Source organism: Exophiala oligosperma, assembly GCF_000835515.1.
Source record: "Exophiala oligosperma strain CBS 72588 unplaced genomic scaffold supercont1.3, whole genome shotgun sequence".
Lineage (NCBI taxonomy): Eukaryota > Fungi > Ascomycota > Eurotiomycetes > Chaetothyriales > Herpotrichiellaceae > Exophiala > Exophiala oligosperma.
The window spans coordinates 2,387,656-2,410,130 of record NW_015622820.1 but is presented as its reverse complement, the minus strand read 5'-3'; the positions used below and the strand labels follow the sequence as shown (position 1 = coordinate 2,410,130).

General features: G+C 51.7%; 9 protein-coding genes across 9 annotated transcripts; 4 read left to right on the top strand and 5 right to left on the bottom strand.

Moving 5' to 3' along the window:
- Positions 1–522: 522 nt before the first annotated feature.
- On the bottom strand, positions 523–969 carry PV06_03641 (uncharacterized protein; the record flags this gene model as incomplete). Its single annotated transcript, XM_016404450.1, has 1 exon — positions 523–969. One exon carries the CDS (start codon positions 967–969, stop codon positions 523–525), a length of 447 nt encoding a protein of 148 aa, XP_016265455.1.
- A 174-nt stretch (positions 970–1,143) lies between these two features.
- On the top strand, positions 1,144–1,742 carry PV06_03640 (uncharacterized protein; the record flags this gene model as incomplete). The annotated part of the gene is made up of 1 exon (XM_016404449.1): positions 1,144–1,742. The coding sequence occupies exon 1, from the start codon at positions 1,350–1,352 to the stop codon at positions 1,740–1,742; it is 393 nt and encodes a 130-aa protein (XP_016265454.1). The 5' UTR covers positions 1,144–1,349.
- Positions 1,743–1,754: 12 nt separating this feature from the next.
- PV06_03639 (uncharacterized protein) lies at positions 1,755–2,618 on the top strand (the record flags this gene model as incomplete). The annotated part of the gene is made up of 1 exon (XM_016404448.1): positions 1,755–2,618. The coding sequence occupies one exon, from the start codon at positions 1,755–1,757 to the stop codon at positions 2,616–2,618; it is 864 nt and encodes a 287-aa protein (XP_016265453.1).
- Positions 2,619–3,036: 418 nt separating this feature from the next.
- PV06_03638 (uncharacterized protein) lies at positions 3,037–6,365 on the top strand. The gene is made up of 2 exons (XM_016404447.1): positions 3,037–3,306; positions 3,368–6,365. Exons 1-2 carry the CDS (start codon positions 3,299–3,301, stop codon positions 5,895–5,897), a joined length of 2,538 nt encoding a protein of 845 aa, XP_016265452.1. The 5' UTR covers positions 3,037–3,298; the 3' UTR covers positions 5,898–6,365.
- Positions 6,267–9,167, bottom strand: PV06_03637 (uncharacterized protein). The gene is made up of 3 exons (XM_016404446.1): positions 8,470–9,167; positions 7,954–8,388; positions 6,267–7,893 (listed from the first exon to the last, which is right to left on the bottom strand). The coding sequence occupies exons 1-3, from the start codon at positions 8,683–8,685 to the stop codon at positions 6,718–6,720; spliced, it is 1,827 nt and encodes a 608-aa protein (XP_016265451.1). The 5' UTR covers positions 8,686–9,167; the 3' UTR covers positions 6,267–6,717.
- A 1,073-nt stretch (positions 9,168–10,240) lies between these two features.
- PV06_03636 (uncharacterized protein) lies at positions 10,241–14,402 on the bottom strand. The gene is made up of 5 exons (XM_016404445.1): positions 13,652–14,402; positions 12,826–13,591; positions 12,156–12,767; positions 11,723–12,104; positions 10,241–11,670 (listed from the first exon to the last, which is right to left on the bottom strand). The coding sequence occupies exons 1-5, from the start codon at positions 13,953–13,955 to the stop codon at positions 10,750–10,752; spliced, it is 2,985 nt and encodes a 994-aa protein (XP_016265450.1). The 5' UTR covers positions 13,956–14,402; the 3' UTR covers positions 10,241–10,749.
- A 1,804-nt stretch (positions 14,403–16,206) lies between these two features.
- PV06_03635 (uncharacterized protein) lies at positions 16,207–18,386 on the bottom strand. Its single transcript, XM_016404444.1, has one exon. It carries the CDS (start codon positions 18,148–18,150, stop codon positions 16,375–16,377), a length of 1,776 nt encoding a protein of 591 aa, XP_016265449.1. The 5' UTR covers positions 18,151–18,386; the 3' UTR covers positions 16,207–16,374.
- Positions 18,387–19,922: 1,536 nt separating this feature from the next.
- On the top strand, positions 19,923–21,368 carry PV06_03634 (uncharacterized protein). The gene is made up of 3 exons (XM_016404443.1): positions 19,923–20,636; positions 20,695–20,927; positions 20,988–21,368. Exons 1-3 carry the CDS (start codon positions 20,337–20,339, stop codon positions 21,046–21,048), a joined length of 594 nt encoding a protein of 197 aa, XP_016265448.1. The 5' UTR covers positions 19,923–20,336; the 3' UTR covers positions 21,049–21,368.
- On the bottom strand, positions 20,888–22,324 carry PV06_03633 (uncharacterized protein). The gene has a single exon (XM_016404442.1). It carries the CDS (start codon positions 22,207–22,209, stop codon positions 21,355–21,357), a length of 855 nt encoding a protein of 284 aa, XP_016265447.1. The 5' UTR covers positions 22,210–22,324; the 3' UTR covers positions 20,888–21,354.
- Between the last annotated feature and the right edge of the window lie 151 nt (positions 22,325–22,475).

The following is a 22,475-nucleotide window of genomic DNA, read 5'->3' as shown; positions in this document are numbered from 1 at the left end:
AGGAGCAGTGGAATCACAACGAAGGTAGATGCGTAGCGACGATGAGGTGGTGTACGGGATATGTTCTACATAGTCACTACCGAGTTAGAGTACGGCTGATTGTCAGTGACATAACCACCGAAAGCGGCACTCCCCAGGCGCCGCTTTTGCTCCCCAAAAACCTGTGTGGCACGTGCCTCAAATACTCGTAAAAGTACGGAGTACTCCGTACCTACCTACCTACCTACCTACCTACATAACTCCGAGAACGACATAGGTGCTGCGTACATCATAACCTGACCCTTGCACCTTTACATGAGCGTTATTGTTGTTAAACCTGCCCCCAAGCTAACCTCGTCAAATGTTGTCTTCCTCACAAAAGTGATTACTCGGTATGTCTTTTCGCTCGAGGGTACGATGATCCTACTTATCGCCAACGCCGACTCTTCCGCACGCCTTGTTCTGTCTCCCCAAGTTGGTCGACATTACACAACGGTACTCGTCCATAGCCCTTGGCGGTGTTTGTCGGCCAGACGTTTGGCCTCAGAAACTTGGGCCAAAGCCTGTTGAGAAGGACGTGTGCCCTCCCCGACGGGAGCGATCTTGGGCGGTGGACCTGGGATCACTCGCAAAACATAACTCGACGAACCCGCGGGTTGACTCCACGCTGCGGCCAACGATAGTGACGTAGGTGAGGAAAAAGGAGCCAGCGAGATCCCGTTGGTATGGTATGAGAGAAGGGAAAATTGTAGAAACTTCCGTCCATGTCGAGTTTTGGGAGTAGCTGAGGTCGGGGTTCGGAGTTAGATTCTTGGTCTTTGTAGTGGTTCCCACTTGACAGAGATACTGCTTCTCCTGCGGGCTCAAGGACGTCTCAGTCTCGTAGCCCTTTCCAGGAGACATCGACAGAAACTTCGCCGTCTCGTCTCGGAACTTCACGGGAGGAGTGGTCTTGCGATGGCCCTGCAAACGCGTCCGAGATGGCGACATGTCCTATTTTGTGGCTTGGTTTCGTCACATTTGACGCGGCGTTGTCTGCAGGTGATACAGCCGTGTGAGGCGCCTCGGTTGACCATAGTGACTGATGTCGTCCACGGAAGACCATCAATGCTCGGCAATTGCTTCTGCCTTGTGAGTACAAATGGCTATCATCAGAACAAGTGTGCTGTCATGGCCACCTTCGACGATGGCACCGAGGATCAGTCGGGACTCGGAACTATGTCACAAATGTATAAGTCGCAACATCCTCTGGGAGTTGAGGCCATCTCTGTTCTCATTGAGAATACTACCAAACACGCTGGATCACGAGTATTCAGGAGTGAAAGCTGTCTCTAATCTGATCTACTTCAAGCCACCGGACCACCGTCGCCATGAAGATGTCTCCGGTCTTTGCTGGCGTCGCCCTGGCAAGACTCTGCCACGCCCAAAGCAACGAGTCCCCGGTCCTCGTCCTGAGCAGTGATGACTCGTTCAACTTCGATATCCTGCCAGGCATGGGCCAGATAGCTAACGATGGGGCCGACACGGTGCCCTCACTAGCAGTGGCCAAGAAGATCATCCCAGGCAATTGGACGACGTACATCGGCGCATGGTTTGAGTTGGCCAATGCAACCAAGGCCCAAGCGATGAATCAGGAACTGGCATATGACCCGATCAATGTCAGGGCAACATGGTTCTCCCTATCGGACTACTTTCGTCGCGCTGACGCCTACAACCGCGAGGATTGGGACGACCCGCGTATCAATGGTGGGCCGAGGAGATGACTGCTTTTGACCATGCCATCGCCGCCCTCCCCGTGCCCGGCAAGGGCGAAGAACTTCACTGTTGAGGCAATCTGGTACCCCCAACAGGCTGAAAATACCAATCAACCCAAGCAGCTACAAACCTTGATTCTGGGCCAGGGGTTCGATGCCGCTCAAGAGGACTTGTATTCCACACTCGTGGCGCCCGCATTGGCACGCGGGTGGAACGTCATCTCCTGCGAAGGACCTGGGCAGCCCACGGTACGCCGTTTTCAGGGACTCGGTTTCGTTCCGGACTGGGAGCGGGTCGTGACCCCAGTTGTTGATTACCTATTGAACGAGAAAGCGGCTTTTGTCGACCGGCAACGATTGGCCCTCTTTGGCAACTCCCTCGGTGGCTATCTTGACGCCCGCGCCGCAGCCTTTGAGCCTCGACTATCGGCCCTCCTGCTCGACGGTGGCGTTTGGGACATGTATGATGGCTACAAAGGGCACTTGACCCCGGCCTTGGACGAGCTCCTCGAGTCCGGGGATCAGGAGGCCTTTGATAATGAGATGAATGCAATACAAAGCAACCCAAACACGACAACCGAGTTGAAATGGGGCATCCTTCAGGGTCTTTGGGCATTCAAAACCCACTCTCCTTATTATTTCTTCCAACAGACAAAGAACTACACGTTGAAGGGCGGTATTGCGGACATGATCCAGATGCCAACCTGGATTGCAGATGGGGAGTGCGATGCCACGTTCCCCGGTCACTCGGAAATGGTCAAGGACGCATTGGGTGATCGTACCGCCCTGCATATCTTCAAGGGAACAGCTGGATTCCACTGCCAGACAGGGGCACCGCAGGAGTTGGGTCGGGTCCTTGTTTGCCTGGCTGAATCAAACACTTAGTTAGCTGTATCTCAGTGTTGTTCATGTAACACCGAATGGGATCGTGAATCTGGTGCATATGTGGGACGCTGCCTGAGGAGCGATTTGACAAGAGTAAAGACCGAATCGTACAATACATTCACATTCAAACCACAGAGCACAAGCATTCACCTCGCTTTGAAGGCTTTATAGCACGATGGTATCGCAACATCGGCAGGCATTAAATGACAGACATGCTTCTCTCTTCCACTCATAAAATACAATACCGTACGAAACCGATATAAGTAACTCGAGTAATGAGCGACATTCGGTAATGTGAGGATATAATTTGATACGGCCTTGGAGAAAAATGTCATCGTGCCATTTGAAGAATCTTGGGTGACTTGGGCGCGTATATTCAAGCTCCGGGCGCAGACACCTTCATCGCCTACACCCGCTGCTCCAATAGTCTCTGTTCAGTCGCATGTCTTCGTTATGAGTTGTGTCGCGAATCAGGAGGGTTCGAGGACTTTCATTCACACGATATTCACCAGCTCCTCAGCCTCGTTGTGCTGGTGTTTCCTCCGCCTTGACATTCTCCACAAGGCGCAGGCGACTTTGTTGGCCTCGTACTGTACAACTTTCCGCTTCGCAACGTCTCGCTCTCTTGAAGCCTCAAAGCCGCATCCAACTTTTCAGATCTTGCGTCGCCCATTGTCATTATGGACAAGTGAGTTTATGTTGATCGCGTACACCTCAGTCTGTGTTCTCCGCTAATCTGTGCTTTCTAGTATGGACGCGCCTGATCCTTCTGTAAACTTCTTTGCACCTGAACTCTTCCAGCAAGAAGACGACGCGACTCTTCCTCACAACTCCCTACATCCTCTTTCTCACGATGTCGACATGGCCATGGTAGATCAAGATGGACATGACTTGCACACTTCCGAACTCCCCGGTGACCTCGTCGATGACGGTCTTGTCAAGCAGGAGATGATCGAAAGTGATTATCCTCCACTTGACGATGAGTCTCTCCCTGTCGATACTACGACATCATTAGATGTGGTCGACGGGTCGCTCTTGGGAAACGACTCATCTCCACGCGGCTCGCCAGAACAGAGTGGAAAGAAGCCCAGGGCCTCTGGCAAGCCTCGAAAACCTGATCCAAACGCGCCGCCAAAGTCTCACGTGCACTCTTCCAAAAACGAAGGTCAGCACACCGATCGCAGATACCTTTGCTATCTCTGCAACAAGTTATTCACCAGGAGACGGTCTGTAAGAGACCACATCTCCAAGATCCATAATACAAAGACATGGGAACCACTGCGCAGCCTCGAAATCATTGTTGAGCCCATCACCGGCGAACCACTGGAACCTCTCGAAGAAATAGTCGCACGAGGCCCGCCGCCTCCACCTCCTAAGCTGACCAAGGCAGAAAAAGCAGAGAGGCAAGCCAAACATGAAGAAGAGGAAGCGGATGGCGATGACGAGCCCGAAACCGTTGCTCGAGTTCAACGCGAATCTGAAGAGCGAGACATGAGACCTGCACGTGAATCACATGCCGCTGAAGCATCAACGCCTCAACCGACAAGCTCCATCGCGACGCTGAAGAAGGAGCCCTCGGTTGCGGGATCCAGAGCATCTTCCACAGAACCTTTTGCAACCCCAGCGCCCGTTGCGGGCAGAAAGAGACCTGCTCCGGACGACTCTGCTAAATCTTCGGCGGCAGCTAAGAAGAAGGGGACTGCCAAAGTTAAGAGCTCGACTGCGCCCAACAAACGATCGAAGCTGAGCGAGTCCGAGAACAGCCCACCAGCCAGATCGGCCTACCGATCTCCCAGTGCTACGCCGGCTTCCACGCTGTTGAAACCGATTCCTTCCAAGCTTAAGAAGCAGACGTCTGCGGCCAGTGTCAAATCCTCTCCAACCCCTGCTTCTTCTCGTGGCGGTTCCATCGAGGCCAGATCTCGCTCAAGCTCCGTCGCCGATACCCCGGGCAGCTCCAATGATGATGGTGAAATATTTTGCATCTGTAGAAAAGGTGACAATCATACTTGGATGATCGCGTGTGACGGCGGCTGCGAAGAGTGGTTTCACGGCAATTGTGTGAATATACGAGAGAGGGACGGCGATCTCATCGACAAATACATCTGTCCGAGATGCGCGAAACCAGGTTTACAGACGACATGGAAGCGTATGTGCAGGCGGAGAGACTGTAGAAAGCCTGCAAGGGTCACACAAGACCCCCCGAGCAAATACTGCTCTGATGCTTGTGGAAGGATGTTCTTCGTTGAACTGGTTCAGCGTGGCGACCCCAACGTGCAGGTCAGCAGAGATGGCCAGTACATCGTCGAGGCCGAGAAACCGAAGAAATTGCGCAAAAAGCACAAAAAGACCGAGGGCCGGAACAAGATGGCCAGGTCACTCAACAACGTCAACGGCGACGTGGGGACTCCGATCAACAACGAAAGTCGACTCGCGACACCCGCGTACAGTGACGAGGAGAAGACCGAGTACGAGACCGACAGCAGCCTGGACGATGACATGTTGCCCAACCGCGGCTCGTCGTTGCGGGCAGGTGAAGTCAAGGCGCTTCTGGAAAAGTGCAAGGACGTTGAAGAGTGGCGTGCGCTGGGACGCAAACCGGAAACACCTCCACGAGATGTCGACATGGGTGACGTGGATGCCAATGCCACGACAAAAGCAGAATCCAAGGGATTAGAATCGGAATTGAAATTGGAGTTCGACGAGCTCGAGATTGCAAAGATGGCCAGTATCCAAGAGGAGAAGGTCAAACTCAACGGACGCAACGACATTCTCAGCGCGCGGGAATTGTTACTCGAACTCGTCAAGGTCAGGTCCGGCAGCATCACGGACGAGGTCAAGAAGTCACACCCCAAAATGAAGGACGTCTGTGGATTCGACCCACGGATGGCGTGGTCCGATGAGGAGTTTGGAAATTGGTACTTGCAGCGTGGAGGCAAGGAGATTCTGGACCAGGGGATCGAAAAGGCCAAGATAGGACCTCCCGAGGACGGCGTCGTCGTGAATGGGATCGGAGAGCACGAGCATGACGACGATGACGACGATGACGACGACGACAATGGAGGTGACATGCCGAAAAAGGGTGGGGTCTGCGTCAAGAACCGATGCCCTCGTCACCGCAACTGGGCTAAGAGCCAACTTGCGGAGTTGAGGTTCGAGCAAGACCTCGTCCGACGCCAGCTGGGGAGGTGCGACACCCAGGAGCAAAAGATGAAGGAGAGGGCCACGGTCAGAGCTTGGGAGAAGAGAGGTTTGTTGGTTTCGTCGACCACAAACTAGAAAAAGTCGACTTTGAACCTCGACCTCGACCTCGACCTCGAAAACTCCACCAACCTGAAGACTTGAGCTGACCCCGTGTATGTTCGTCGACGTCTACGTTTGCTCCAGATGGGTGGTTGTTTGTTTACCATTCAATGAATTATTTTTTTCTTTTTTCAGAGTCTTCGACCATCGTCACTCGACCGACAGATGATTACCTCTTGACCATGACAGACAGACAGAGAGACATGTGTCTCTTTGACGACTCCATGGATGATTGTTTTTTCAGGCCAGACCAAAAGCACAAGGCTATGTACTCGAACAAAGTACCTACTCAGTCGTGGACAATAGGAATTACCACGATACGAAATTAAAAGAAACCGAGAAAAACAGACCACACCCTTTCTTTTGTGTAACTGTACCCTACTACTACATACACTCTGTAGGTCTTTGTGTATACAACCTACATACCCACGCGGGCCCCCCCCCTGATGGAGGGGCGGTGGTGACACAACACCACATCAAGGAAAGAAAAGAAGAAGACTCCTCACACAATCCACTCAAGTACCCCTGATATTACTCCATGGTACACCTCGACCCCTTTTTATTTTCAATGCTCATCCAAAGAAACCCCATGCCGTCCATACCCCCTCTCCCCCAGGTCCAGAAGTATGCTCCGAGAGAAATAAAAGGCAATAAAGCGTAGCGATCATATTCATCAATAATGCGGCATCCGAAATTCGGAACCCTAGAGACCTGATGAAGAAAGAGGAAACAGAGACAATCAAGATTGTTCCTGCTTGATCCGTCTAGACAAATGTTCAACAGAAAAGTGATCCTCTCAAGCACTTTCCTCAACATGTCTGAGAACAGGATAAAGTTGTTCTTCTTCCGATCGATCTTGAAGTTTATGATCGTCCGTGCCTGTCATGTCGTGATCAAGACCATCTTGCTTGGGGGTGAGTGCCTTGTCACTCTCGTCGTCGAATTGACCCGTCTCCAATCGTTTCTTGATCAGGTCACGCATCCACTCGATGAGTCGCATGTTCTGAACCCAAACCTCGCCGGGCTCTGGGTCTTTCGAGTCACTCCTGGGCGAACCTATTTCGGCAGACAGGGCGGGATCAATGACGCTGTCACCGGGGGATCCGGCCTTCTTCTTGCCCTTGTTCATGGCCGACGCGGGAGGCGTCATAGAACCATCAGTCGCAATGTCCATGTCGTCCTTGTCCTTGTCGGGAGCGGCGCGCTGGAGCATGCCACCGCTGTAGCGGCGTCTCTCGTCATTGTCAAACATACCACTGAGGGTCGCGGCATTGGCAGCGGCATAAGCCATGTCACTGGCATTCGACGGGAGACTCGGATACATGGCGCTGCTGGTTGGAGCCGCATGGTTCTGTAACGGGCTTTGACCGGAAGTGTAACTCTGGGCCGAGGACGGCGGGGTCAAGCCTGGGGTACTGGCATCAGCTGTGCTGGCAATGCTGCCTTGATGGGTGTGTTGAAGAAGGGAGGCAGGGTTGCTTTGGGCTGCACTGGTTGGAACTTGAGCAGCACTAGGCGGGCTGTTGCTGGTGCGGTAGGCGACGTAGCCAGGACCTGCTTGTCCGACTCCAGTGTTGGCAAGATGAGTGTCGTTCTCGTAGATGGTGGCTTGCATTTGCTCCAGGATCTGATCGATCGAGGTCAAGTCACCTCGGGTCTTTGCGTTGCCCATTGGTGGTAGACTGTAAGCTTGAATGGGATCTTCAGATTCGTAAGCACCGCCAACAGAGACCGGCTGATAGGCAGGAACAGCAACATTGGCTGGAATAATCTGGGGAAGTTGAAGACCTTGAAGCTCGAAGAGACGGCGGCTGATGTTGTGGAAATTGGCAGGATCAAGCTCTCTCCGTCTAACTTGACCGAAGAAATGGTCGAGGGCGTCGTACCCGCGCTTCCGAGTCTCATAATCGTATGTGGTCGGGGGCGCTGTGCTGTAGTACGTCACTGGACCGTAACCGGGGTGTTGTCCAGTCTGTTGAAGTCGATTAGCACGGCTCCCATCGGGCAAGAGGGGATAGAGATCAAAGCTTACCTGGACAGGTGGGTGAGGCTGGTAATACTGGTTCGGATGATGCTGGCCAGTGTAGTCGCCCGGCCCAGGAATGGCAGGAGCATAGTAGTTTTGCCCGACTTGACCGGCGAGAGCGTGACCATAGTACGAGGCGTTGTAGTCCGCGCCTGAAGGCATGCCATTCTGTGAACGCTGCCCGCCACTTGCATCGAGGTTAGGCGAGCGCATGATGACGCTGTCATCTGCGTGAGTCTTGACATGTTTTTTCAGATCCTGAGGTCGCTTGAATGCCTTGCCACAGAATTCGCACTTGTGAGGTTTCAAGGGAACGTGGACTCGAATATGGGAGGTGATGTGGTCACGTTTGACGGTGGTGGTCCGACACTGACCCCAGGCGCAGGTCAAATTGAGATTGTTGGTAGACTTGCGGCCGACATGGCGTTCGCAGACGTGCTCCTGGAAAAAAGAAGTATAATGTCAGCACGAGATGGTCGAGGCGAACAGTTTTGATTCTGGGGCTGGGGTTTTGGGACTCACATAGAGAGCCTCTGCGGATGTGCAGCGCTCGCCGCATCCTTGCCACTGGCACTGGAGGTTCTCGCCAGCGGCGTTGACATTAGGCGCAGGTTGTTGAGGAGTCTGAAGCAGAGGTTGTTGAGGCAATTGACCCTGTTGCTGTGATTGTGAGACAGCAGAGACATCCTGAGGCGCAGGCGGGTTTGGGGTGGTGCTGGAGTCGCCTAGTTCAGACATGATTGTTTCGTCGTCGCGCCAAGCTTGAGGACTGTCGCGGTGAGAGCCAAGAGATATTGTTCAAGGCGACCTTGGCGAAGATCCAAGTAAAACGTCGACTGAGCTGGCGGAATCCGATGCGACGACCAGATAATTTGTGACTCGAAGCTACTCCGGAGTTGATGAAAGGCGGAGGAAGAAAAAGGTGACAGTCAAGTGCAGTAACAGTAAAATTTCGGTGCGAGGATGGTGGCTGCTGTGCCCAATAAAGTGAAGATTCTGCCGGGGCGCGCGCGTTGGTGAGGTACAACTCTTTCCTCTTTCCGTACTTTGCACCTGTCGACAGATGGACTCGAGACAGATGAGGATAAGTTGTTATGTACACTGTACGGGAATAATTGAAGAGAAGCTTGTACAGTCGGGTCCAGTTGGTAATAACGAGAGCGAAAGGGAAGGAGAAGGTGGCTACACTTCTCGGGGGGGGCGATGGGCTGGGTTAAGTCCTAAGAGGCATGTGGTTTGGAATTACGAGAACGGAGTCAGGTCAGGCTATTACTTCGTATCATCAGCGGGAAATGGACCACGACCTGGTCCATTCATTGCTGCCTCGGAGGGAATCGATCTCTCTCAACTCCCTTTGGAGTGCGAGTAGCAGATTGTCCTCAACCCACGGACAAGCTGAGGCACCCAGAAGAGCGCCCAATTTTCGTCAGCGGCCTTGGCACTGGATGCTGATACGCTCTGCCAAGGCACTACTGGTGAGAGGAAATGCATGGACCCCACTGGCCCTTCGTATCTCCCTCAGGCAAGTAGAAGTGTCCTCCGCGTCTCCCTTCTCTTCCGAATCGCTGGTCTCACAGAGTGTTACAAGTGAAAACGGGTCACTGATCACGACATTGGTATTACAGGAAAGTACACTTGGTGGTTGCTGGACGATGATGGCCTTGGTTCCAAGGTAACAGGGAGAGGAATGAATACGTTCGGAAAGTCTTGGACAGTCTTGGACAGTCTTGGATTCTCTTGGATTCTTGGGAGCGGGACAAGAATGAGTCCAAGACCCCCCCCCCCTTAGTCTGGGCTTCCCTGGAGGCGCAGCAACAACGTCGGGAAAGAGGTACTCCGTGATACAAAGTAGTACTCTTACTAACCCCAAGTGCCATCTCAACCTTTGACATTTTCCCCGTTCGTCCTTTGCCACCTCGCTACGAGTATGAGCACGAAACATGTCACTTTTCTACAGGACGGAACATTACTGGTTAATGCCAGTGCCCACCCCCTACTTCGTCGTCTCGGTAAATTTGCACAATACGTCAGAATGTGCTTGTAGCTGGAAGACCAGAAAATTCCACTCTCACTTGGCCCTCTCTGCCCAGCAATGCCACGACATCCCTCCCGCCAAGTATCCTCAAGACTCTTGGAAATCAGCGGGATCAGGATTTCTAGGCACGTACAGCGGAATTGCTTGGAACCCTTCACGACTACAATACCCAAAGACGAGAGACATCGGCGATGCCATCATGAAAACAAAAGGAAAAACCAAAACGAAAACGAAAACGAAAACGAAATTGAAACAAAATCTTAATGGCTCCGACTTTACAGTCATCCACTTTTTGGAGTTTTTTTTAGGTATGATACCTGCTGACTGTTTTGACTCTTCTTCCTCAAAAAACTCGCGTGCTCTACATCCCGCATCATTTGCCTATATACCGTCACACCAAACAAAAGAAGAGAAAAAAATCCCGTGCCATGACCATGTCATGTTTGTTGGGTATAGACCAGCCTCTGCATGTATAACCTCCAAAGACACGGAAAAAAGCCACTCGGCTGGGATTCTTCCCCAAAATGCCGTAGGTAACGCCGTCCTCCGTTGTGTAAAAAGCATCCAAGGTCAGGTGTACCCTTTTCCATGCATCAAGTCTCGTCTCCGTATAGCCTTGCCAAAAGACATCCGTAGTATGCTCAACCAAGCACCTGAAACGATAACGCCTTGCTTCCAAATAAGACCTGGTGAAAGCCCAATGCCAAAAATTTGCTTATCAAAACTTGAACCTCGAATGTTGTGGAAAGTCGAGGGGTAGAAAACAACTACCCACCCGCGTAATAGTGATGATCATTCCAGTTGGGATCCCACCCCAACCGCTCGTTATTGAAGTAATCTTCCAATCCCGGTGGCGGGACAGAAGCCGCACCGGCCGATCCTTTCCAAAAGTCTTCGGGCTGTGTCGACCTTGATGGGTCTGTTGTCGATGTTGCCACCATGGGATCGTGGAAACTCGGCAGTCCACCCAGGTTCACGTGCTCCCCTCCGATGGCATTCTGCATAAGAAGATCCGTGATTGGAGCACCAAAACGTCCGCCCTGGCTCCCAAACGGATGTGCCGACTGAGAGTTATCGTTGATGGCCTGCTGGTAAAAGCCATGGTCATATTGTGACGTGGGTAACGACATCGGCGCCGTGCTAGTGGTCGGCGTTCCGGCCATGCTGTGCTCACTGAATCCGAGACTGTGATCCGCAAATGAAAACGATCCGTCTCCAGACTCCAGAGTACTGATGGGTTGGTTAGGATACGCGAATGGATTATCGCTTGGGAACATGACATTCTTCAGGTCGGGGATCTGGGCATTGCCCAACTGTGGCGTGAAATCAAAATGGCCCGACATGGGCGATGCTATGGCCGGGCTTTGGTAGCCGAGCATTGGCTGGCTCTGCATGTGTGTACTCGTAGGGGTTCCTTCCGACAGCCCCGTAAGTGCATGTGGATCAGGCATGGAGTTTCTCTTTGCCAACTTGGCAAGGAAATCAGAAGGGATGGTTCTCGTGCGACTGGGTGTCGCTGATTGTTCCCTTAAGCTACTTGGGGTCGATACACTGGCGACCGATTGCATCTCTTGTGCCGTGAAATTTTCAGTCACAACCGGAGGTGGTCGCTTGCGGGATGACTGGGTTGCGGCATTCAGAGAGCTTCGTCGCTCCTTGAGCTTTTCCGGCAGGACATCGAAAAGACCCTGGCAAGAGTGCTTAGCAACTGCTCGACGTTCGAAAGGGATAGCAACTTACAGCAAGGCTGCCACTGCACCGGTCTGCTGCCATACTCCGTTTTGCAAGGGAAGCCAAAGTGTCCCTTCCTTCAATGGCATCTTTCAGGATGTCTTGGCCCGTCGAGCTGTGCGGATTTTCGAGGACGAAGAAAACTAGCGAGAGAATGGCAAAGTAAGTAGTATACATGACAAACCAGTACGAGCCGACGAGAAGGCCGCGTTTCTTCATTTCGGTTGTGATATGCACAATATTCCGAGCAACGCTTATGCATGCCGCTGCACAAGCAAAACTTCTCTTGTCCACATTTCTGGACTGGCACGCCTGCGATACATAGTGGATAAATGGTCGGTAGACCATCATCTGAACGTGAGCGTAGGACATTCGCAGAAGCTGTTGTACTCTGTAACCAGTCAGCATCACGTCGTTAGGGGAGGGATCTGGTATATCTCACCTGGAGAGGTCTCTTCCAGCATCATCGGAAGGCCTCAGCTCCGTTGGCAATTGGTCCATCCAGTTCTGCAAATCTCGTTCGAGTTCTCGTATTCGCTTGTGACTGATAGAATACCTTGAATCGGCACTTCCACTTCCCATGACACCCTTGACAGGGTAAATATAGCGAACAACCTTCCTCAGTATGTTGGTCAACCTGGTATGTGCATTCGTTGCTTTCAGAAGAGGAAAAACATCAGCTGGCATAGGCCGGATGCCTTCCGATGTTATGTATTCATCATCAATTTCGGCTGGCAGCTCTTGATCAATATCATCATCACTCAACATCTGTGGAAGTCCAAGGACGGCTCCGACATAAGAATCCATCTTTCGAACCAGCCAGAATATCCGTCTCCTCTCTTCGAGTTCGATCGGGTTGAACCGGTTCGGAATATTGCGGTGAAGACCCAGTCGACAGCATGCTCGGAGTGCAATCCCTAGATACGCGTAACAAACCGGGAGCTTGGCGGTCGACTGGAGGAACATGATCATGAACACAATGGCTTGGATTGTCACGAGGTCCCGGCAGTCAGTGATGTCAAGCATTTGCTTCGCAGTGTTGAAGTATTGATATCTAACGAACGGTTAGGAGAGATTTAGAGATTAGGGGGTGAATACTCTTTCTGACTGACCCTTGTTCAATTGCCTCCTTGTAACCTTTGAGGTCAAGTGTGGTGCCTTTATCCTCCGATTTGGAGAACAAACCTCCGACGGCCATGACGACGTACAGCAGGGGCAAGAATTGTATGTGGTTGTTATTCCACTGTTCTGGATCTGTGTCGTAGAGGGAGTCCAGACGCTGGAAGAAGGTCGGCTTGTGGAGTGGACGCATAAGCGCGCAGCAGTCATCGAGGGTGTTGCGCGACAGTTCGATGGCGACTTCTTTTGGCGGCAGGTCGACACCTTGGGGAAGATTGATTTCATAGGGGGAGGACTGAGCAGATCTTGGTGATTCGAGAAGCTGTTGGATATTCTTGTTTCGGTTGGGGTGACGATACTCGGCGAGATACGAGTCACCGAACTGGGCACGAAATTTCCTCATGTACACGTATCCCGAGGAGTGGCCGTGGAAATCCCAATGGCCGTCGTGGTCCAGGTCCAAGGCGCCAATTCGATCGACCATGGACTGTAACTGTGCATCGTCTTCATGCTTCGACACGTCGGGCACTGGTGTTGCCTGGCCATTGCCATTGACAGTGGGATTGGCACTGGACTTGGCCCGCGAGGTGTCGATCAACTGTTCCACAGAGCGCGCATCGAATTTCGGATCCTCGAGATCGAGTCCTGGGAGAACAGAACGAAGGATCGCCTCGGTTTTCTGTAGTCGTTGTTCCAAGGCTTCGATGTATTGTGGTGCAGGGTTCCGCCTCCGGTTGGAGGGCTGATCATAAGTACAATCTGTCACGAATGGTGAGTAACCTCGTGGGATGCGAGACATGACCGTGTGTTACTACATACCGTAGCTGTACACAGTGCAGTGGGTACACGGTTGCTTGCCATCACACTTGATCTTCTTCCGTCTACACTCGTCGCAGGCTCTGGTGACTCTCCGCCTTTTCTGCATAGGCGCGGGAGGCCTAGTGCCGTCACCATCATCGTTGTTGTCGGCCGACGGCGAGTCTGGTTGCGAATCGGGTGCATTGGAGTTGTTATGACCCATTGTCGATTCCACAAATTGAAGCGAGTTTTGTTCTGATACCTCGCCCGCCGGACTCTCCGCAGACATAGACCGAAGCGTCACATCGTCGCCCATGGTTTGCATACAATAGTGGCAAGGAATGGGCAAGACGTGAAAGAAAGCGAGAACGTGGCGGCGTGCATCAGTTCAGAAAGTCGAGATTTGCTTTGAAATGGTCCGAGGTCGGTGACGCACTCTCAAAACCCAAGGGTCGCAAAATCAAATGGGAAAAGCTCTGATGAAAACAGAATTAGGCTGGGAATCGTTGGACAGGGTCGAAGGGCATAAACCCCGCAACTTGGATGGGAGAGCGGCGATAAGATTGTCGATTGACCCTGGGCAAAACCCGAGTACTGCTGGTATTGAGAGAGGCACACAAGAGCAGAGAAAAAAGCACTGAAGCATGTGTCCACACAGATGCTTGTATTGCCCAAGACGCCTGTATTCGATTCGATTCTTACGGGGATCGTGCCTCGTAGGTGGGATGAATCAATCAGTCAGTCAATCAGTCAATCAATACGGAGAAACGAGACAAACAGACAAAAAGAAAGGTTGAGACAAGAATAGGATATGACATGGACGAGTCACCGATTTCGCGCCCGCTACCACCATAGACTATTGTACTAGGACCCTGTTCGATGTTCCTCTGTAGCCTCTAGTCTCCTGTACATGGCCTCGTCTGTCTCCAGAAACGCCTGTAGAGCCAGTCCTTGTACGAGCTATCATTTCTCCTCGTCCCATCTCTGTCCTTTGTTACTATGGTACCCATGTGAGGATGAATGTTATCACGATCATGATCATTGATTCCTTTTATTCTTGCTCCTCACTCGCCTCACCGCCGCAATCATGCCGCCGTTATTTTTTGGGGGGTACTCGCACGCCGTACTTCGTTGTACAACCGCAAAATACGAATACCGCCCTGGTATTTTTGTAGGTGGAGCGCCCGACGCTTTTGGCGAGCGTGGACTTTGCTGTTTTGGGCGTCTGTTGGTGCTTGAAAAACTCATAGTCGCCGTCAAAGCAACTGCACCAGTGAACAGCACCTTTTGTCATCTCCACGTCTTCGAGCATCTGTCACTGGCGGCCAAATGCCGTCCCCAGTGGGATTTCGCGCTTCTGACGCACCATTGCAGGGATTGGACTTGCCATCATTGGGCTCATGCACCTGCAGAAGATACCCGCACAGTGGCAGCATTATACGAGGCCTCCTCCCCGTCCTGGTCGCCTCTCGACGAATGACCTTACCTGGGGGTTTCGCAATTCATCGGCTCTAACAGCCTTAGGCCGAACCCTTCCCCTTCCCCTTCCGAACTCGACCAAGCCTTTTCCCTTACTCGTATCGCACACAGATTACTTGTACGCCTACCCTCGAGTGTGTCTTTCGTTTCCTTGATCAGCCTCTAATGTTAAGCTACCTGGGCTCGTGGGTTGTAGCGTCCTTGGTGGACAGGTAATTATCGCGTGGCTTCCCACCGCTAAAGATCGTGGGGCGGTAGAGGAGCAGGGGGTACGAGGGAGGGCTGCTGGTGGCAAGGGTCCTTCTCGTACTTGTCTTGTACAGTACTCGTACTGTACGGGGGAGAAGCCAGGGACCCTACACGCCCTAGCACAAGCCCACAGTATTGGTACGAGTCTCTGTGTGAGTTGCGCCCAATTACAGGGAGAGTCTCTAGCAATGCCAACCGAGTACGAGCAGCACATGCGTGCCTTGAGAAGGCTAGCTAACTACTCGCACTCCGTCCCCCCTGATAACTAGGGGAACGTCGACGAAGCGATGTGTGTACGAATCCTCAGATATCATGACGTAGGCACTGCACACGGCTTTTCAGCAAGGGTCTAGGTAACATTGACTTCAATCTCCTCCCTACTCGTATGTACGAAACCAGAGTTGCAGTGCGCCTATCGCAAGGCTGACGATGCCCCACTGTTGGCGGCATGGTGGACATGATTGTGGCAAGACAAAAGGAAGAATGAGCTTCCCGTGCGCCCATTTTGGCTAAAGGGCATGCCCTGTCCCCAGTTGGCGCACGCCGTGGTTGCTTCTTGACTTGTTGACAGTGATGGCCGCACGTCCAATCCATTTCCCCAAATCAGCAACGAATGTCATTTTTGCATAATGCTCGACATCCCGTCGTCTTGTGCAGCAACATTTTCTGCCTACAACCCGTATTCGCTTGAAGACTGAGGACAAGGCCTCGCCAAGAAGGCAGATTCTACATCAGCGCCAGCATGGTAAGCGAAAGTTCACAAACGCGGGTCTCTTCTTCGCTACCGAGCATTCTTTCAGAATCAAAAGCAGCAAGGAACATTCAACGTGCACCCCAGAATATATACCCCAGCAAGCGTTCTACTATACCCTATCATAGGCTTGACGTCCGTGTTGTGTTAAGAGCAGACATAGGCAACGCGAGCTTCGTCAGCCTCGTCAGGCCATGCATATCGCGCGATCAATTCATCTGTATGAATGGGGTGTTGGTAATCGCAGATGCTCCCCTCTCGACTCTCAGATGGTCTCACGCGTGAAGCGTGAGTAACAGCTTACTATGGGACTACTCAGAATTTCCGTCCGCAAGTCATTTTGCCAGTTTTCCATTATCGGTTTGACGTCCGTCCCCAGTGTTGTGCAGGAGAACAGCAACTTGTTAAGCCGATCAAAACTGGGTCGGGACAAGCGCTTTGCAATTTGCAACATCCTTCCGACGAACCATGGTCTCTCGGCATGCTGCAGAGAAGAGTGTCTACTGCCACTTATCAAGATCTGCAAAAGTGCTTCGACAGACGCATGGCGGGCAAACCCATTATGGGCGACATTCTCCACAAGTTCGAGGAAGAACTTCTCGCTGAGTTCGGGTGAATGTCGATACTCCCAAATGGTGATGTTGATGGTCATCAGGATGGCTAACCTGGACATAATCTGCCTGTATCGACACGATTCCGAATAGTTGGAGGCATCGGCGGGGGTGAGAAGAGCGTGCAGAGGCTGACCAGGGAGAAAGGTCGAAAACCGTATCTGCTGCCTGCTCTTTGATATTGGATTTCTTTGCATGCCAGCCTGCACGAGGGCCAGCTGCTCTGTACATTTGAGGAAAGTGATGAACTCAGTGCACTGCTCTGATACCTCTGCGCGTGCAATGGCCATAGCCTCCATGTTGTCAGTATGAAAGTTAATGTCCACACTATAGGGGTGACAACCCGGGAAAGTATAGTCACACCAGTTGACTAGCATCTGTAGTCTCTTGTGCTGTACCAATTCTGAAGGCCCTCCTCTTTCACGGATTTTCTGTAGCGCAGTTGACCAATACATCCACCCAAGTTTCTGTTGTTCGGTGGAGGAGTCAAGAAACTCTAGCGCAGCTGCAAACAGAGTCGCTGATATCGTAGTATTTGAAGTATCGCCTGGAAACTGTCGATGGTGGTCAAGCAGTCGTTGAGATGCTCTGATTCTGCGTTCAATTGTGGACCGGCTCTGATCAATCCCGCTCATTCTATCTTTGGTACTTGCAGCATGGGTGAGGATAGTGTTTTCAAAGCATAAAGCCCCTGACATAGCCTCCGGTATGAAAACGGAAAGGAACCAATTCTGCGCGTTGGGCTTGTCTAGCCCGTATGAGCACGCTGGCATGACCGTGGCATAAAAGTCGAAGAGCTGCTCATCTTCATGATCGAGTGTCACCGGTAGTGAGTCGAAAGGATCTGTTCGCGCAGCACTCAACATGGATTGTGGTTGCAGGAATCGTGCGGCACGCACCCAAGAGCCACACGACAGGCTTGTCCAGGGCAGCATGCTAGGTCTTTTTGCGGGGTGTCTCTGCTGGTCTTGCATCAAATCGAAGAGCTTAGCAAATGCTGTAGTGTCTAGGTGGAAGCCCGGTCTTTGCAAATGACCCTTTGCCCTTCGCTCGGGAAAATCGCAGCGGGGATTGTGAACAAAATCCGAAGGCCACCTTCGCTGGCGATCATTACCTTGCGACTTTGCCCGCGAGAAAGGCTCCATGGCTGTACTGGATAGATCGCCATGGCCAGCAAGCTGTTTTTTGGGCTGTCGTTGTCGAGTTCGTGTTCGGGGCAGCTGCGCGAGTTTCTCCTGCCTACTTCGAACGGAGATTTCGTAATCGTCATTGCTGTCGACTCTGGCTCTGGCTTGCCAACGCTTCTCCCTCATGTATTCTTGCATTACATGACGGCGCACCTGCGTTGAGTTCTGCCCTGCGGAGGTGATGTCGGTGTTGTCGATAAAGTGGAATCGCTTTGGCGGTTTTTTTGTACTTGACGACATCATGAAGAGCTCCCCGGCAAGATAAATAGAAATACCATGTGTCGTAAGCTTTTCTCTCTACTGGTCTCGATATCATATCCGTAAGAAGGCCAGGTCAGACACAGAAGTTGAAAGGCTTTTTTGAGGTTCCTGGGTCGAAGTTGACCAAGATGCAATTCGCCCCCAATAAAGGCCCCATCGACCTTGGAAAGAATAGAGCGCGGAAGCCTTGCTACCGAACAAGCGTTGCCTGTTTAAGATCATTGATAGTCATACCGGTTCTTGGAGATTAGGAGAAACTGCCCCTGTACGCTGGTTATTTCATTATCAATTGCCTCCTTGTTGCCTGCTCGTACACCGGGGACTGGAGTCAACTGGCGGTCTTACCTCCCTTGAAGCCTTCCAGTCCAGGAAGTGATAAATTCAAAACATCAACAGTTAAGATATAGGTAATTGGGAATCAGTCTCGGGTCAGAATTACGAGATGCTGGAGAAGATACCATTGCGACACTGTGCTTTGGGGAAGGATCCAACAGACAAGGAGATCCTCCGTGCTATACTGGTCGCCATGAGAGAAAGTCATGCAGGAAGAGGAAAGGTGTCGTTGGCGCGCACAATCTAACGCGTTGAAGCTATTCGGGACTCGGATTATTCGTCAGGTATCCATATGTTAGCTTCGGGAAATGGCACCTTGATTCGCCAGGTCTGAGAACATTCGAGTTCGTCGGGCGTTCTGCACTATTCTTGCAGGTTACCATTGTCTGTTTTTGGCCTGGAGAGGCAGTCAAGGGTTCGTGTTCTATTAGAAACCGCGCCGAGTCTGTCGAGCCCCAGTCTTGTGCTTGCATTCTCCTGCAAGATTCTGTTAGTTATCAAACAAGGGCATTTGTTGTCCTTGGGGATTTGAGGCCAACAGATAGATATCTGAGCGGGTGGATCATGAACTTTGCCATCGCATGCGAGGAAGTGTTCCAGGAGTCGAGTATTCGCTATGGACTTGCAACTCGATCATGTAGAAGATCCTAAAATTCCCGACACTCAGCACATTATTTAGTGACGCACGAAGACATTTCCTCATGAAGCTTGATAATGGTTCTTCACCGCAGAGAACATGCGTAAGGAGCTCGAATTCTGAAGCCAGGAGCAAATTCGTGATAATCTCAGACGAACGTGGCCATTATCCGTAGGAAGATTCCGCCTAGGTACTGGTAAAGCACGGAAAAGAAATCCTACCATAGGAGTGTTCTGTACATCGATCGATCGATGATCGATGCAAGTGACAGCTATGAGGCAGCCTATAACTCCGTAAAGATGCTTCGTACGTTTCGAAGAGTCCCGAATGGCCGGCCACAATGCGATTCTTTGGTAAAGCGTTTGTTGCATGATCAAATTGAAGTATCCTGATGTTAATGTTGTTGACTGATATTATAAGTAGTCTCTTGGTAGTATCTCAAGGTAGGATGAGTGATGACTTATGCCGTTGTGACGATGTGGGACATGGGAACTATGCGTGTCCGTCTCAAGTACCTACTGACCTAGGCTTCACGTAATGGAGTAGAATCGTAGTGGAAGAAGGAGAGAAAAGGTGAAACTGCATGGCTGCAACCGTGCACTGAACCAGCCGTCGCATATTGCAGTTCGCGTGTCTCAGGAAGTGCATCAGCCATTCATGGTGAACCCCCATTGCTTCCACGCTCCTATCGTGCCTATCGCATTCTTTAGACTTGTTCACTTTGGTCGCCGCCACACACGAATTTAATACCACTGGCGACTAGCAACCTACCTAGACCTACCGAGTAGGAAAACGCCCCTTGACACCCAGCAGAGACCCAAGACCCTGAAAATCTGTTCCGCTCCCTGGTCTCCATCTGGCTTTGGCTTTGGCTTTGTACTCCTGCGTTCTGCATCCTCCTGCTGCACCACCATCACCATCACCCTCTCTGCGCCTACTGCTAATTCCCTAGTCCTTGTCCAGCTCAACGATACCTTCGTCTGGACCTGCACAATCCTGGTGCAACATATCGCCCAGCGGGCATTTCCCATCCTGCCAACGACGCGCCAGTTGCTGGACACGGTTCGCGTCGTTAATCGCTGCTACTGACCGCCGGCCCAAAGCTACGACGGACTACCACCCGACTTCATCGCGGTTCGGCCACATCCACCACGTACAGCTTCTCGAGCAAGAAAGGAATTAGTCAGAGAGGAAGGCGATGGCGCAGGCAACACAGTCGATAAAATGTGTAGTGACGGGTGATGGTGCAGTTGGGAAGACCTGTTTGCTCATATCCTACACGACCAATGCCTTTCCTGGCGAATATATTCCCACTGTCTTTGACAATTACTCTGCCAGTGTCATGGTCGATGGCAACCCAGTGTCTCTCGGACTTTGGGATACTGCAGGTCAGGAAGATTACGACAGACTGCGCCCTCTCTCCTATCCTCAAACAGACGTGTTCCTGATATGCTTCTCTATCGTTTCCCCTCCCAGTTTTGACAACGTCAAGGCCAAGGTAAGTGATCTGCTAAATCTGCGGTGCAATACCTCAAGGCTGACATCACCCTGCACAGTGGTACCCCGAAATCGAACACCATGCACCTGGCGTGCCAATCATCCTTGTCGGTACTAAGCTAGATTTGAGAGAAGACAAAGGCACGGCGGACAACCTGAGATCGAAGAAGATGGAGCCTGTATCTTATGAACAGGCTCTTATGGTAGCCAAAGAGATAAAAGCGGTCAAGTATCTAGAATGCTCGGCATTGACGCAACGGAATCTGAAGAGCGTCTTTGACGAGGCGATCAGGTAAGGACATGCCACTTCCGCCATGCTTCTTTGTGGTGAATACTAACAACATCGACTCAGAGCCGTGCTCAATCCTCGACCAACCGCCACTAAGAAGAAATCGCGATGCACCATCCTCTAGGAGTTTTTTGAGCGAGCTTGTGATCTTTTTGTGTTACTGGGGGGGCTTTTAGGTGCATTGCAAAAGATGGACATAGATGTGCCGGCTTCAGTGCTTGCTCCTTTCGTCAGGGAGTCTTGCCCAAGTTACAGTCAATCCTTCAACTGTAGAGGCAACTCGATATGAATAATAACGTGCAACATAGCTGGGCTGCAGGCGTTGATATATGGAGCAGTGGTCCAAGGTGATGTGCGAATGGGACATCCTCTCTGAAAAGTATTGTTTCTATTCAATGCGCATTACATGGCAACAAACCGACCTGTCAGTTCAGTGCTGCACTCGCGAAAGTCGACTTGGATGGATCGCCCCGCGATCGTCCGTAGGCGCCTTGCTCGCATCGGCGTTTGGCCCAGTCGCGGGAGCCTCTCGCTTCTTTCGAGCAGCCTCATCCTTCTCAATTTTCTCCTTGGTCCTTTGTCTCTCTCTTTGCTCTCCGAGCTTCTGGTTTTTGGCCTTGATCTTCTCCTTGCGCTCCTTGCTCTTGCCTCCTCCCCCAGCCGTCAATTCAACATTTATTCTTCTGCCTTTGGACCATTCGTCTCGTGCTCCGTCCTTCGAGTGTGAACCAGGCTGACGTTGAGGATCGAAAATCGAATGGTGGTACAGTTTTAGACATGTTTTCATCTTATCATAGACGTCAAACTCAAGAAAGGCAAACCCCTTGCCTTTCCCGGTGGTTTTGTCTGTCGATATTCGCACGCTTGTGGGTGCAAGCTTAGAGAAATGCTGCTTGATCTGGGCGGCAGTGGCATCGAAAGGAAGATTTCCGACAAAGACAATGAACCTTGACTGGTGCTTTTCCTCTTTCTGGTCGCGTAATTTCTGCTTCTTCTTAGGCTTCTCTTCACCAGATGCTGCTGCCGCAGGTATAGATTCCTCTGCCTCCTCGTGCTCATCCGTCTTTAGAATCTCCACTGCATCACTGTGTGCTGGCTCAGACTGATCCGCCGACTTTTTCTGTTTCTTGGACCTTCTCTCCGACCTGTCCTGCCGCGATTGCCCTTTCGATTTTCCTGTCCGGTTGTTGTTGTTGGCTGAAGAAATTTTCTCTTCGGTTGTAGACTCGAGATTCTTCGAGACGACATCGGGCTCAACCTGATCGTGAGACCTCTTTTTAGCCATTTCGCTGGTCCTGAGAAATCGGTCAGTCGAGTGTTTGGCTGCTGAGTACGAGAGCGCAAATGTTTTGCCTCGAAAAAGTTGACGATGTTGCCTTTCTGAGAATGGTGGACAAAAGATCTGCGGACTGGCCGGGACTGAGTAACGTCATGGGCGCCGACAGGAACCGAACATTCTCTTGTGGGCTGCGCGGATACCCAGGACTTCTGTTGGACGGGCGCTGCGAAAAGTGCCAGTGGGTGCGTTGGGGCCAAGTCTGGAGACGGCTT

What these genes read in the sequence shown, in the direction of transcription:
- PV06_03637 (XM_016404446.1), bottom strand. Translation starts at nt 8,685, where the DNA reads ATGTCTGAACTAGGCGACTCCAGCACCACCCCAAACCCGCCTGCGCCT. An exon ending in CATCCGCAGAGGCTCTCTAT is followed by an intron (nt 8,389 to 8,469) that starts GTGAGTCCCAAA and finishes TCTTTTTTCCAG; the next exon opens with GAGCACGTCTGCGAACGCCA. An exon ending in AGCCTCACCCACCTGTCCAG is followed by an intron (nt 7,894 to 7,953) that starts GTAAGCTTTGAT and finishes CGACTTCAACAG; the next exon opens with ACTGGACAACACCCCGGTTA.
- PV06_03636 (XM_016404445.1), bottom strand. Translation starts at nt 13,955, where the DNA reads ATGCAAACCATGGGCGACGATGTGACGCTTCGGTCTATGTCTGCGGAG. An exon ending in GCTGGAAGAGACCTCTCCAG is followed by an intron (nt 12,105 to 12,155) that starts GTGAGATATACC and finishes GACTGGTTACAG; the next exon opens with AGTACAACAGCTTCTGCGAA. An exon ending in GGTGCAGTGGCAGCCTTGCT is followed by an intron (nt 11,671 to 11,722) that starts GTAAGTTGCTAT and finishes CACTCTTGCCAG; the next exon opens with GGTCTTTTCGATGTCCTGCC.
- PV06_03635 (XM_016404444.1), bottom strand. Translation starts at nt 18,150, where the DNA reads ATGATGTCGTCAAGTACAAAAAAACCGCCAAAGCGATTCCACTTTATC.
- PV06_03634 (XM_016404443.1), top strand. Translation starts at nt 20,337, where the DNA reads ATGGCGCAGGCAACACAGTCGATAAAATGTGTAGTGACGGGTGATGGT. An exon ending in TTGACAACGTCAAGGCCAAG is followed by an intron (nt 20,637 to 20,694) that starts GTAAGTGATCTG and finishes CACCCTGCACAG; the next exon opens with TGGTACCCCGAAATCGAACA. An exon ending in GTCTTTGACGAGGCGATCAG is followed by an intron (nt 20,928 to 20,987) that starts GTAAGGACATGC and finishes ACATCGACTCAG; the next exon opens with AGCCGTGCTCAATCCTCGAC.
- PV06_03633 (XM_016404442.1), bottom strand. Translation starts at nt 22,209, where the DNA reads ATGGCTAAAAAGAGGTCTCACGATCAGGTTGAGCCCGATGTCGTCTCG.